The sequence below is a fragment of the Rhopilema esculentum genome, chromosome 8 (genome assembly GCF_057945365.1).
Source record: "Rhopilema esculentum isolate cy_ngs chromosome 8, ASM5794536v1, whole genome shotgun sequence".
Taxonomy (NCBI): Eukaryota; Metazoa; Cnidaria; class Scyphozoa; order Rhizostomeae; family Rhizostomatidae; genus Rhopilema; species Rhopilema esculentum.
This window is the reverse complement of record NC_142822.1, coordinates 6551024-6566304: the sequence shown is the minus strand read 5'-3', so window position 1 is coordinate 6566304 and position 15281 is coordinate 6551024. Positions and strand designations below refer to the sequence as shown.

At 35.6% G+C, this 15281-nt stretch overlaps 1 protein-coding gene across 1 annotated transcript in view; it reads right to left on the bottom strand.

The window, feature by feature from the left end:
* LOC135694636 (F-BAR domain only protein 2) overlaps positions 1–15281 on the bottom strand; it is a 33205-nt gene that overhangs the window by 10825 nt on the left and 7099 nt on the right. The window contains exons 6-17 of the mRNA XM_065213454.2: positions 14251–14340; positions 13877–13901; positions 12653–12732; positions 11937–12035; positions 10948–11044; positions 9561–9623; positions 5294–5369; positions 5020–5053; positions 4144–4201; positions 2880–2936; positions 886–1013; positions 51–69 (exon numbers count right to left, since the gene is read on the bottom strand). Of these exons, the coding sequence (XP_065069526.2) occupies positions 51–69; positions 886–1013; positions 2880–2936; positions 4144–4201; positions 5020–5053; positions 5294–5369; positions 9561–9623; positions 10948–11044; positions 11937–12035; positions 12653–12732; positions 13877–13901; positions 14251–14340 (826 nt within the window). The remainder of the gene's footprint in view (positions 1–50; positions 70–885; positions 1014–2879; positions 2937–4143; positions 4202–5019; positions 5054–5293; positions 5370–9560; positions 9624–10947; positions 11045–11936; positions 12036–12652; positions 12733–13876; positions 13902–14250; positions 14341–15281) is intronic.

The following is a 15281-nucleotide window of genomic DNA, read 5'->3' as shown; positions in this document are numbered from 1 at the left end:
GAAGCTATCTACGATAAAGTAATGGTGAACGAATAAACGCACTTTCATACCTCCAAGAACTTTCTTGTGCTGTTAAGAACGAGAGTGGAATTAGGAATCAGAAATTTATTGAAGGAGTAAATGCTTTTAAATTTTATTGAGGGGCTAATAAAAACATTGAAAACTAAATTGTCTTATAAGCGTGAACAATTATTAAAAAGTGAAATTCCTATGACGTCACTAGGGAACTATTTTTTGCATACTTAAGGTTGAGAAACCGGAGTAATCATTGCCTGTGGCCTTGGAAAGCAAAATAACGTTGACAGTTTGAAAAAACTCCGATAGTGAGAGTACATGAAATAAATCGGGCAGCGATCATATTCGTATGAGCTAAAAAATCAAATCTACTTCATATTCTAGACTAGATATAAATAAGATACTATAGGCATATATGGCATGACATAATGTGACATGATGCTATGTGACATATTGTGAAATAATGTGACATGACATGACATGACATGACATGACATGACATGACATGACATGACATGACATGACATGACATGACAAATGACATTACGTAACTTAATGCAAAAGAAAAGGACACAAAGGTGAAGGCTTTAGACTTAGACCAACAAAAGCATATTGACAGAATATGCAAATGATCAGCTTTGTTGAAGACAAAAAGTGTTAGAAAAAAAAACGAAAATAAAAACGCGAATTCAAAGAACTCACGTAGGTAATCTTGACGTCGAAGCTTGCGATAAAGACAATCTTGTCTGATGGATTCACAACGCAAAACAACAATACATGGTGGAAAATGAATTTTATACTTGGATAGCAAGCACATCGTTGTCCAGTGTTTTGTCAAACACAATAAGCAATACAACAATAGGACCTTACCACTGTTCCAGGTGACGATAAGGTCAAGCCAGCACTGACGGTTTTAAGTGCATCGATGGAAATGTTGCTTGCTTGCGTATCTTCTTTCGGCTTAATTTTCACTTGAATTTTACGCGGCTCATCGTCATCTTCAAGGAGATGGAAAATTATTATCAGCCGCGAAGTTACCATCTTTTTGAGGTGAAAAAACTGACTTAAAGCAATTATCTCAAATTCACATCAGGCGATCGTCTTATCTCAAAAATTGAAAGGGCTAATAATTCATAGTTTCTTGAGTTTTGAATAGATCAAAAAACTTGGTACCTACATTTTAAAAGATTAAAACGATTAAAAAGAGTTTTGAAACGATAAAAAAACTTTGACGAAACATCAATCCTATAGGATGGCAAACACAGGTCAGGGCACACAGAGTTAGAACAAAAAGCCATGGATAAAATGGATAAAACAAATTGCATTATGCGAGTACAAATCAACCACCCTGGACAAAGGGAGAAGGGGGGGGGGGAGCGAAAAGAAAACGTGATAATCTAAACCGCTATCGATCTTTAAAATGCATTCCAATATTTTTGTTCAAGATTGCGGACCAATGAATCTGTAAAAGGATTTCTACTTCCTTAATTTTCACTTGTGTTATACGGAAACCATTACAGTAGAGCAATCCAATGATGATGGTTACGTTAAAATGCCGTGTTAAAGAACTTAATGTTTGCATTTCAAGGATTGTCAGATTAAGCTAGATAAACTGACGCTAGATTGTTTCATTTTCAAATCGAAGCCTGCTTCATTTTCTGAAAAATCTTGTCACATAATTGAAGCCAAATAGCAGTTTCCAATTAACCGTGGTTTTGGCACACATGTTATTCATCTGATTTGGGATGATAGAACTTTTTACAATCTAACTGTTATATTCTACCCGCTTGTATAGTAAGTAATTTTATATCCCAAACATCAAAACAGTAACTATCAATCAACAACAACAACAATAATAATACTAGGTCAAGCGCCTCCATCCGTTACTGACGTAATCATTACAATAGCAATCAATCTCTTTTTTTGGAAGGAAGTCTAAATTAGCGGCCTTCTAGGAACTATGTACCAATTTGAGGAAGCTGAAAGAACATATCGAAAGTGAACATCGAAAGGCGGGCGGCAATTCAACCTTGAAAAAAGGCGCACGAGATTTCCATCATAACAAAAGGATTCCTAGGAATTTTTTGATAAAACAATTGGATTACGTTCCAAGGAGTACGAGATTTCCATAAAGTGATTTGGCAATCGACGAAAAGTATCAGTGACTTTTAAGACAAATAGTTGAGACAATACATTGCAATCTATACAATTAATTTCCTCTTAAAAATAATCATAATCATGATTAATAACTTGGTGGTGTAAAGTTGAGCCATGCTATTTACTTCTACGAAACTGAGTTAAGGGAAAAAAGTAAAGGCGCAAAAATGGCTATGCAAGTACCGTAAAAGCTCTATTAAGCCCCCAGGGGGTTTATTTTTTCCAGTCCTAGTGAGAAGCTTAAAATAGAGAGGGGCTTATTAGAGAGAGGGGCTTATTGAAAACTTGAAGTTAAAATGTCATATAAATATTCTCAGAAAACTTTGCTAGCAGCTTCAAAAGTCTAATTAATCAATTACAAGGTCCGTATCTTCATCAGAATCACCAGGATCAATTGATAACCCTGGGGCATCTTCTTAACAAATTTCGACTGACTTCTTAGGCGCACAAGTAAGTCTTTACATGTTTACCTTGTTTGATAACAAAGGCTAAAGAGGAAGGACTTGATAGAGAGTTGGGGCTTATTTTAAGTTATTGCTTGATAAGGAGGGACTTAATAGAAAAGGGGGGCTTAATAGAGAGAGGGGGCTTGATAGAGAGAGGGGGCTTAATAGAGAGAGGGAGCTTAAGAGAGCATTACGGTATTTTGGCATCATTGACTCTCGCAACTGATCTACATACTGACAATAATTCTCGCAACCACATACCAGTATCCGATCCAGAATTTGACGAAAAACTGTCTCTTGACTTTCCAGACTTCAAACCTTTGATGCATCAAGGAACATAACAATAGCAAAAAAATTTAGTAAAACATTAACCCTTGCTTAACATGAACCCTTTAAACTGCGTGGTAAGAAAATTATCAAATTTGGGGACGTATATTAAACATTTTGAGAAATGTCTGCCGATAATTTTTTAAATTAGCGCCTTTTTCAAATTTCGGCCTTGCTGAAGCCGTGAAGAAAGGGGCGTTAAATGGCAACAGACAGTGTAAGTATGAAATTTCATCCATTCACCTATCTATTTAGCTTTAAGAGATAGCACACGTTCGATTCTTTAAAAAATGAATTTAATAGCCTTTCGACATTTCTTCAAACAAGTTCAGGTTCAGTGGAAATCGATTAGTAGAAATAAAAAAAAAGCCTGACCCTGTGAGAAGGACTTTACGCAGGTTACAGTATGCTCCAGCTTTGCCTTTTACTAGTTGCTTCTAGCAAAATTAGTCTGCTTGAATCACATTGTTTGAATAAGATCGCCAGAAAACAGCTTGGTGAGGAAGGTCTTACAAAACGACCTGTGATTTGCAAAACGCTGACTACTGACCTATTAAATATTCAAATATATCAAATCAATTAACAAAAAAATTCAAACTCTTCTGAGTCGTAGATTAAAACTGACCTCGCGTAATGTCATTATTCACTAAAACAATATTTCACGACAGACGTTTTTGTCACTTTAACCAAATCAAGACAGTTTAGAGGAAAAGGATTCCGCGTTTTCTTAATCACCATACAACTTTTGAGGCCTAATAAGTTTAAGGGGTAGGTATCGACTATTGAAATTATCAATTTGCGTACACAGTCAAACAATGGCAATAATGGCTGGAGAACAGAGTTTAGAGGCAATAGATTGGTCTCTAGCTTAAGGTAACACAATTGGTTTGATCGATCCATAAGACTTTGAATACCACAACTTAGAACATCAAAATAGCAAAAGCGGGCATTGACTCTCCATAAAAATGTTACGTAGATAATAAGAGTAGCTGTAAAATTGAAAAATAACAAGAGTAAGGCGATCAGATGAGAAGTTATATATTCATCGATGTTTTAGAAAGATCAAGGTACCAGGTAACGTTGGCTGATAGATATGTGGATAAAAGAAATTTTGCTGCAAAGTATGATGGAGGACGGATGCGATTCTAATGCCAGGTTTCAAAATATGACAAGAAACTAAAAAAAACAGAAAAGATACTGGCATTGTCTGGGTCAGGTGGGCGAATACTGTAGCCATCCTCGTCGACTTCGACGCCCTAGAATAAAGGAGTAATGTTTCAAACACAACACAGACCTTTTTTAATATGTACAAGAGAGAAAGACTAACTTAGTAAAATAAGCGTAGACCTAAGGATATTTTGCTTAAAAGAGAGGCAATATCAGCTTCCTTAGAGATCAATTTGATAAACAAATCAAATGTGAGATTGACCTGATGAGAAGGACATCTTGGAGAAAGAGGAAAAGTGGTGGGGTCTTCAACTTTACTGAGAACTGCTGACAAAATAGGCCATTCTTAATGGAGCTGGTGATTATTTATTGAGTTCACAGTAAAAATTCAACAGCTGCAAGGGATCCATGACACTCAACTCTGCAAAAAGACTTTACAAAGTCTGGAAGCATTTAAAATTATCTCACGATTTCCTGGAAACAGTAAATAAACGTTTATAAGAATCCGCTTTAACGAAACCTGCAGGCTGAAATGTTATGCTTTGCTTTAGGGCACTTATATAAGGATCAAATACACCCTTATTATTAAAAATGATTCGCACAACCAATTGTCCAATGCTGGTGCATTTCGTCAATAAGGATTTAAAGCTCCAAAATGATGTCATAACTGAAAACTTTACTTATCAGAAAAAAACACAAATTCTGTAACAGGCCCAATGAGACATCTAGTTAATAAGAATTAACATTGGCTAAAATAATAATCAGTTGGTTTTAATTACAGATTTCACTTTTTTGCAGATTTATCAGATAACAAGCGACGTTCGAGAACTTAAGAGCAAAGAATGTTTATCATGCGATGTTTTCTTTATGACATGTTTTGCTACATCAAAATATATAATTATCTTACCACTTCAGTTTTCTTTTGATCTCCGTGTGTTTGCCTACGTAAAAACAAGAAATTACAATAAGACCGATCTCTGCTTGCATTCCATCAAATTTATAGGCCGGTTCTCATATATCCGTATTAAAGGTAAAATCTTACGATCATTTTTCACGTAAATATAGGAACGTATTATGAATGTGCCCTTCTGTGCGAGGGTCTGTGGTTCGAGTCCCTGCCATGACCAAGTTTCACTTAGAGAAAGGAGATTCGCAAGATCCAAATAAGCAAAAATATTTACATTGTCCCGTTCGCCTTTTCTTTCTTCTTTTTAGTTTTTCTTTCTTTCTTTGCCTTTCTCTTTTCGTTCTCTTTACCTGAAAACCAAGTTAATTTCTAATAAATCTCCAGCAAAATACAACAACTATGGGGAAAAATCAAAATGCTGTACGTCGACAAACCTTTCAAGGATGTTCATCAGACAATGTGAGAGCAAGTTCAAAGACAAATGGCTGGAGTATGGTTTATTAGCTGAAGGAGGATGGACGCGGCTCTTTGCTCAGTTCAGTTCACTTGGCTTTAAAATCCACTTCTACAAATACTTCTTAACAGTTAACAACGTACGATAACCTAAATAACGACACACCCAATTAAAAATACAATGCACAAATAATAAAAAAGTACATGAAACTAGAATATTTGCATGAAGGGGAATTGTCGAGAAAATTATTCAAAACTATAGGTGAGCTATAAGTAATTATAATAAACTTAGTAATCAAAACAAATAGTTAATCGTCACACGCCTTTAGAAACTACTTCACTAGAGTAAAACACAGACACAAACACAGACTCGTGCCAATGCAAAAAATATTGTTTTGCCCAAAGTACAATCAGAAGCAGGCAAGAAGGCCTTTACTTTCAAGGAGCAAAGATTTTTAATAAACTAACAGACGAAATGAAGTGTGAAACTTCAATTCTAAGATTCAAGACTTTTTGTAAAAATTTTAACTTCGACTTTTAAGATTTCATTTTCATCATGTATATAATTTTTATTTCGGTAATCTATGTATATTTTAGACAGGTCCTTTATTGATAACAGCACGTTGTTGCTGACCAAAGTTAGCCTCTATAAATATGATGATATTATTATTATTATTATTATTATTGTGAAAAAAATGTTTTTAGTAAATAAACTGTGGTGTTTTAAAACCTATAGGAACGTCTTCCAGCACAATACCATCGTTGTAAGTATGTCTTGAACAATATCGATGGAGAGATTCGACTGATTTAAAGAAGTTAAGAAAGCAAAGAAGATAGGCGTTAATGGCTGGAGCCATATACAAAACTTAGCATCATTAGCCGAAAAACATTATACAGCTTTAGGATTTTAACATCAGAAAAATCAGTAAGGTGTGAATGATAGATTTTGAAAGAAATTTCCCTCATCAGTCTTTTCTGTAACGATATTAATTGTCATTGGATAAGTGCAAGTTTCATATGTCAGACCCAAACTAATATTCCATAATACAGAAAGGGTGAAAAAAGAACTACAGACAGATTAAAATAGCAAGAGATGGAAAGTATTTTACTATGAAGAAATCAATGTCACAAGTTTTTGCTAGATGTTTACATAGTTAAGACAGATACTAGCAAGGCCTTATCATAGGAAAGTTTCCAAAATTGACACTGATAATTTTAGAGGAGGAATGCCAAAGAGATTTGAAAGTAACAAAATTGGTCTTGTCAACAATCAAGGGCATTTTGATAACATCAAGCCACGTTTCGATTTTTTAATTCGTCTTTAACTGTTCTTTGAAAAAGATTGAGACTTTCAGCTTCATAAAAATATTATCATCAGCAAATAAACTGAAGAGAAATTTGGATTAGGATTGAGGCAAATCATTAATTCAAATTAAGAAAGAAAAAGGACCAAGGACCGAGCCCTGTGGTACTCCACGGAAACATGGAGGTCACATAGGTTCGATCAACTTACAGATACATATGTTTCCTATCTGAGAGAAAGGATTTCCTTTAAGCCAACAACATCCAAGTTTTATGAAACAATATCATAACTAAAACATTTATCTGTGTCAAATACCTTTTGTTAATCAATAAATATCCCGCAAGTTGGCACGAAATCAACATTGTCAAGCTTAAAATCTTTCATGCCGTCACAGAAATTTATAAAACTCTGGAAGACTGTACAGGGACAACATTTCTTAAACATAGGAATAACTATCGCCAACTTCATCTCGTCCAGGAATATCCCGGATTGAAATTACCTCCTTATAATTTGAGAGGAGAGTGGAGAGGAATTAGGGGCTCTAATGTTAAAAAAGTAATTGTAAAAGGAGTTTACAATAAAGTAGTGACAAGAAAAGTGCAGAATTGTCAACACAAATTCAACAAATCAAGCCACAACTCCCGACCCAAATGGATTGTCTTTTCACTTTAAGATTGTATGAATAGACCTCTCAAGAAACGGCCTCCTCACACCTAAGATGACAATGATGCCTCTATGAGAAACAGTTGGTGCGCAGAGCCGATGTTGCAAAGGTGCTATCGCCAGTTTCGAATAGATATATATTCCATAAAATGAATAAAACTATTTCTGCAATAAAAACGATCATTCACCTATGAATAATGTTCGGTATAAATGTGTAGTATATTAGGAATCACTCCCACTCATAACCAACTGGAAAATTAATAATTGATCAATCCCTGATAATCGTAATCTCAAAACTCGACCATAAAACATATGAGACGTTCGTCGAGCAGGGTCACTGATTTCATCATAATGCTAAACTGGGAAAAGCGTCCTGTGAATAGTACAAGGGCACATCTTACTTGAAATCTTACTTGGAGAAAAGATAATAACCACAAGATTGTTTTTAGAAATATTTAACATTATTTTATAGTACGAAATGTAACAAAATTAAGACACAGTTGGCTCAAGTTTGATGCAGGTCTTGAAATCGTCTCTTCTGACTTTTATCGCAGCCAAAACAAAACCTAGATTTTGAATTTCTATACCATACTTCAAAGATTGCGATCAGAACGCTGATGGCTTCTCACCATAATCAGAGCAGTTATATTCACATTTTTAAATAGTTGAAACCCAGGACTTCAGACCTTCCAAGAAAATTGTAGACCCTTTATGAAAACGTGATTTCTTGGTGGGCGACGTCGAGATCTTTTGAGAAAACGATCCTCAAATACGCCCGAAAAGACAAAATAAATGGGAAAGTGTAACCCCTTTCACGAACGAGTACACATTCATTCAAAATTTGATCTTCTATCAGTGTCATTGATTATTTTGAGCTGTAAGCTGAAGCGATTTCGATCTGTGTTTGAGAGAAAGAAATTTTAACAATCTCCCTAATATAGAGAAAGGTTTCCTCTTTCACACTAAAGGATTTGTTGTTGCGTAATAATGGCTTCTAATAAAATACCCTTCAATTCAAGATACTGTATTTTTCACCATTTCACTGATACATGAAATACATGACGAATCAACTACTCTCAATGGGCAAAAAGAAATCTGGAAACATAATTGCTTTGGTGAAAACCAGTACCGTAGGCACAGACAACCAACATTAAAGTCATAATATACTTCAAACGATATCGCAGTTTTGCTACACGGCGGGAGGTGGGCACCCGAGAGTCTGGTTTTAAAGCCCACATATATTGACGAATTAATGAAAAGTCTCAGAACGTCTACTTTATTGAACTGGTGTACAGCAAACGACCATGTATTGTAAATTAAATAATCGTTTATTGATTGTTATTGTTAGTGAAATGGTGATTTAAATTATCAACAGGTTAAGGAGTATGTGACAAATGATGTAGGGGGAAGGGGGAAGAAACCTGTGATGGGTTTGTAATGAGGGGGAATGACATGGGTTCACTGGTTAGCAACTTGTTATGAAAGTCTTTTGATATAGCAAGCACCCATCTCGTGTAAATTACTCGCGACACATAACTTGCAACCTTTTTACAAGGCATTTTTTACTTAACTGCATTTCGAAACTATCACTGGCAGCAAAGAACTAAATCATGACCAGTAATTCATAACATCATTGCACTTTGCAAAACATAAAATTTTGCTTGCTACATAGCGATTTGCTTTGAGTTAGGTCTGTGTTAGTAAAAGTATGTCTTAAAAATTTGACAAAAACACTTGCTCCAATCCCTAATTAAATCTGCAAATCAAAAGAAAACATTTTGTGCTTTTCCCCATTGTTTTTTGTCGAAGGTTCGAGCAAAAATGCAGCAACCGACAGATAACCTAAGGTAATGCTTTCAATTCATTCGGGACTTTTTAAACTAATCCAGCAAAGTTCAAAAATTAGCCCTGAGGAGGAATGAAACAGAAAAAATAAAAAACATCTGCTGTCATTGAAGACATCAATATTCCACGAGTCCTTTTAGTTTTGAGTGGTACCTTGAGACGTTTGATAAATGGTCGAAAAAGCGTGTTAATCAGGCTAAATACAAAATCTTTTGCAAAAATGGCGCAAATTATATTGCCTAAACTACGATCTGCGAACAGAAGTTGAATAACTTACTTGTAATGGCGTCTGTGTCAACTGGGGGAACAGACAATGCAACCTCTTCGAACTCCATTACCGCTAAAATACGGATAAAATAATTGATTAATTCGTTGTTAATCAATCCTCCCGAAGGTGGAAGACAGAGCTGTTATGGTGTTTCGGTTAGTCATTCAACGAACAATTGGTTACGCTCATATCCTTCAATCGCAAAACCTTGATTATAAATAATAGATTTTGCGTGTACTGGGTGTACGTACTAAGCGACAAGTGGGAACCGCCTATCAATGACCTGACTGTCCAGCAACGCAAGACTACATTCGACATGAGACCCTCGATTCTGGGAAAAACAGGATTAAGAAGCTACTGTATCGATTGGACACTTAATAGTTGCTATCCAGGGTTGGCTTGCCATGAAAAAGACAAGGGGGTTCTTACAAAATTGTTATAAAAACTAGCGAAAAGTATAAAAGGGTTACTTCCAGCAAACCCCAACAAAGCGTGAAGGTTGCATTGTACGGAGGTTTTTGGGGGTATTGACATGTCTGTTCTACGGGGGTTTCTGGGGTATTGACATGTCCGTTCTACGGGGTTTCTGGGTATTGACATGTCTGTTCTACGGGGATTTCTGGGGTATTGACATGTCCGTTCTACGGGGGTTTCTGGGTATTAACATGTCCGTTCTACGGGGGTTTCTGGGGGTATTGACATGTCAGTTCTACGGGGGTTTCTGGGGTATTGACATGTCCGTTCTACGGGGGTTCCTGGGGTATTGACATGTCCGTTCTCTGGGTTCGAGGTCAGCTTCGGCATATCTGTCATTTACTAAGAGAAGACTGCTAAAATGTTTTGACTGTGACAACATCATTATTCTCGTTCTGGCTGCCTTGTTTGAGTTTTTTTGAAGATTAATCCGCAATTGGCTGCTTGAATATTGCAGATCCTTGACTTTAGTGAAACAAACTTGCTGAAAATTGCTTTTCTACGACTGGCTTCTTCATAGAAAGTAAAAACTGACGAATCGCTAAAAACTTCATACATTTGGTGATATCATTTCAACCACCGTTGCATGACGACATTGGAATTTATAGAAAGAAATGAATGATCAATATAAAATGTATTATTATTGAAGCTTCACCTTTGAGCTCATGCTTGCTTTTATGAACCAAGATAAGCCCATAAAGATTACCCAAGGTGATCATGAGTACCTACTTCCTAACTTGAATCAAATTAAGAAGTATAGGTAATTAATCCTTTCAACAAAGGGCAAGAAAAGGTATAGAGCAGCCTGTAAACTACTTTTTTGAAAATCCTGTTGCAATAACAACGCGGAAGTTTGGTTGTCTAGATAACACTCAATTGTCTAAAGGAAACAACAAAAAGAGAGAATAACAGGTTGCAATACCTGGCTTTTCCTTGCCAGTCTCTTTTGAACAAACAAACTGCTCTAGCAAACTTGAAACTTGAAATGTGTCCATATTTTTGGAGAATTCTTCGATTATCTAAAAGAAAAGATATTTCACTGCAAAATTTAGTTCACAGGAAACATTTTCCAAGACATATTTTCTATACAAGGATCAATTTGAAAGTACTTTGCATTGTATTGACTACCAAGCACCCGAAGGTAGTTGTTATGTTACTGAGAAGCATGTCAGTGTGAAAGTGCAATGTTTTGAGAGATGGCAGGGTTATGCTTCGAAATTATAGGAAAATTTTAGCTTTGAAAAAATTGGTGGATGTATAGAGATTTTCATTTCTTAGTTTAGCAAGAATGATGGTTTAATTTTTTCATAGCAAAGAAATGACGAGTTTGTCATAGCAAAAATCAGTTCTGTTCTGAATATATTAATTGTTGGTTTAATTAACACTGAAAGGCAAACAGGTCACACAGACCCTTTCTAATACCATGGTTATCTAATTTTACTCAAGAGCTACGCATTTATTTGCAGCTGAAATGCATACCTGAAGCAATACAAGACATATGAAATAAACTCCCTTCATAAACACACGAATGAATGAATAAATCTTTGTAAAATAATATGAAAATAAGAACAAGATCAGAATTACTGACTAACGCAAGGAAATTAAGGGAATAGTGAAAGCACCACAACAAGGAGAAAAAGAAGATAATACGAAAACATCTAACAAATAAAATAAGACAGCCAAGGTGATGGTTAAGGCAACATAAGTCTTAAGAAGCTTTGTGTAGAATTTGCCTTCAAAATTCTAATGAAAGTCAGGTCAATCGTGAAGATAATACTTTTTATCAATATTTTCTTTCAGGGTATCTAAAGAACCAAACAGTGCTGTAAGTAATCATATGATGACGTCTTGTTGCTGAAAAGACACACAAAGACCAGTATGCGAAATTTTTGAACAGAAAATGTTGCATACCTGGTTCAGCATTACTCTTTCAGTCGTCAAAGAGTTGCCATACTTTCCAAGAAAAGCAAGCACTTCCGTTAAATGTTCCTCTTCCAATGACTGAAATTTCTGAAAAAAAGAAACAAGCAATTAATAAACAGAGCCTTTTTAGCAAAATATAAAAAAAAATATCGATGTATAAGGAACCTAGCCAAGGTAGCAGCCAACAGTTTAATGAAGCTACAAGCTGGATGGGAGGATTCAAAATTTTAAATCCTCTAGTTATACATAGGTCCTTCACAGTTTGGACCAAAGAAAATAAAGACTGTAAACAGATATCTTAACATGAGCTATGATTATGAAAAGCTTCTTTTTAAAAACATTGAGGAGGCTTCTGATAAGACTGGACGCTAATCTATAGAATATTACGATGTTAATTTATGCTGCTTCTGTTTACTGTGTTTTGTTGTAATTATCTTATGATCTTGAGTCAGTTTCGAGTCTCAATACGAGTTGCATGCTATCGTCTTCGCTTCTTGCCGTATGCAACTGTTCACAAGTTACAGCTAACCCTAACCTGTAACAGGCTCACTAAGGAGGGGGAGGGGGGGGGAGAAAAGCATTCTACAAGTGGAATACAGTACAACAGAAAACATATTGTCAATCCAAAGAAATCCGTTCTTTGTTCCAAAATTGATAAAGATTTAAACTTGCGGATGAAAATTTGTACTAATTCTTCGTCTCACCCTGCCTGTTTCCGTAAATTTAGCTTCAAAATCTTTCCTTGTACTTTCTCGCTTTTCGATAAGATTCTTGTATTCTTCACCTAAAATAATAAAGGATCGTTTCTTCCAGAAAAGCTGGCATTATAATGAGTATTCCGATGCAAAGTTCTAGCACTGGCTATGAGCGCAAATAAGGCCATTTAAAGGGGTTATCTCCAAGGGAACCATAACTATACAGTAGCTGAGGCTTCAACTCGTTTTTACACATATTCCTGTCAGCAAGAGCCAAAAGCTGAACGTAGCATACTGACTTCAGCGCACTTTAAACCGTATTTTTGAAATTTTTCCATTGGAATCTAGGTGCCCCTTCCCTCCCAACTCCCCCCCAGAAACCCTGGAGCGTCCTCAGCAAAAGACGTGACCTTGCCATAAAGCATAACTGGACTTTACTCTAAGGCTGGACGATTCAAAAGACTATCCTCACATTAAAATAATCTATACTGCAATGTTTGCTTTTAATGCCCAGTTTCTGAATCAGCTGTCCTTGAATACCGAAAAAGTTGCACAGTTAGCCGCAAACTTATTATTGAAGAAAATTCAATTAAGTTGCTGGTTTTCCCGGAAGCCACACAAAGAGACCATCTGCGCCAGAAATCGCCATTTGATCAAAGTCACAGATCGGTGCAGTTATGATGTCACAAATCTCATTCCAGATAATATAAAATAAATTTGTAAAAAATAGTTGTATCTACCAAAAATTAGTTAAAATATTGCTATATAATCGCTCCACAGAAATTAAAAAAAGTGCTTCACTATACGAAGTGCTAAATTAATATCAATGTCCTTCTATATTCAAGTTTTTTTCCAACTGCTGCGATCTTTTTCTCTTTATTCTGAGGCTTTTTGCAATATTGAGAATTCCAAAACTGTGCCTTTTTATGGAAAAAACTTGTAAACCTCAAGTGGATCTAAGTTCCTAAAGCAAAATAATTTTCAATTGATGCATTGGGTCGTATAAACTTTGATCTTAATTATTGGTAGGTCCAGCCTTGATTTTATCCATATTAATCCAGCCTTGATTTGAGAGTGAGGCTCTGTCAAGGCACAGTATGTTTCATACGTATTGGGGTTTTCTTGTGCAATAATTTTGAAGCGTGGCTTCTGCTTTTAGTCAGGAAAATGTGGACTAAGAAAGTTGCTGAAAAAACACTGGCTTGACACTTTATTAATACATCGAATACTTACAAGATTTCTTTAGTTTGTTCTCGGCCTAAAAGAGATGTGAAATTAAATCAGGTTACAGACTCCTTAAGTGAGTGCTAATCTTCTTAAGTACAAGCTAATATTGTCATGGCGATTTCATCCACTTTGCAACTTCAAGCTGCATTTTATTGGTTAATAAAACTGGACGTGAACTTTACTTTATTATCTAGAAAGCCAATTTACAGTCTGACATATAAAGCTTGATTAGTTCTATATCAAATTTAGAGGCCTTTTAGATTACAATACATAAATCAAATCCAAACATTAAAAATATCATGTATGAGTTCAACACTTAGGTGCTCTTTTCTCTCACGATCCATAATCCACATATCAGAAACAAAGTCTTATACTCTTACCTTTTCTAGAGCTGGTATCTCTTTGCTACTGTTACACTCTTTTCTCATTTTTTCCGTTTCCACACATCGGGCTTGATATGCTTCTTTGGCCTGAAAATAGAAAACCAACAATAAATATTTCATAAGTATAGGCAGGGTCGAAGAAAGGGCAGTCCCATGACTAAAGACAAGGTCCCTGAAAATCAAATAACTTTATCGACCACTCCATGTTACATCTTGCTCCGATTGATGTGAGGACATTTAGGGTTTTGGCTGGTAGAAGGATTAATTCCTCTTGTGAAAGCTATACGTATAACAAAACAAAACAAATGATGTGGATTGTGTTTTATACGTGGCTCACTTCCTTTTGAGCATTGTCCCATTTTGCTCAATTGGATGGAACAAACATCGATATCTGGTGTTGAAATAACTATACTCAAACATTGACAATCTCTTATTCAACTTAAACATGGTAATTTTTCATATTGAGACTGTAGGATCCAAACCACGAGTCAGATGGAAGAGAGCCACCTGTAATTAAACTAAGGATGGCTTCTAAATCAACTTTGCTATCATTTATTCGTGCCCAATTACTTATCCATATCATTTGATAATTTGACTTCATTTGCTAAGATGGGAAGGTTTGGAAATTGATCCTTCATTCATAAAAAACCAGAAAAGCTCCCATTATAACACCTGCCTTGGTTAAAGTAAACATGATGGTTGGAATTCCAGTTGATGCAGGTCAGAGCATTTGTACACAAGGGTGAATGATTTGCTCTACATTGCTGGTCACAGTAGTACCAAACTATGAGAAAGATAGCAAGGATCCAGGGGCAGCAAGAAATACATCAAGGGTTATTTCCAAAATTATTTATAGAAGAAAGTTTTGATTACCTAAGTAGAACAATTACAGAATTCCTATAACAAACTTCTAGTCAATATCAAGGATGGGCTATACTTAATTTTCTCCATATAATCAAGACAAGACTCAATTTACAAAGCAAATTTGAGATTTATCATACAGGTACAGACCTGACAGGTGTAGAAAT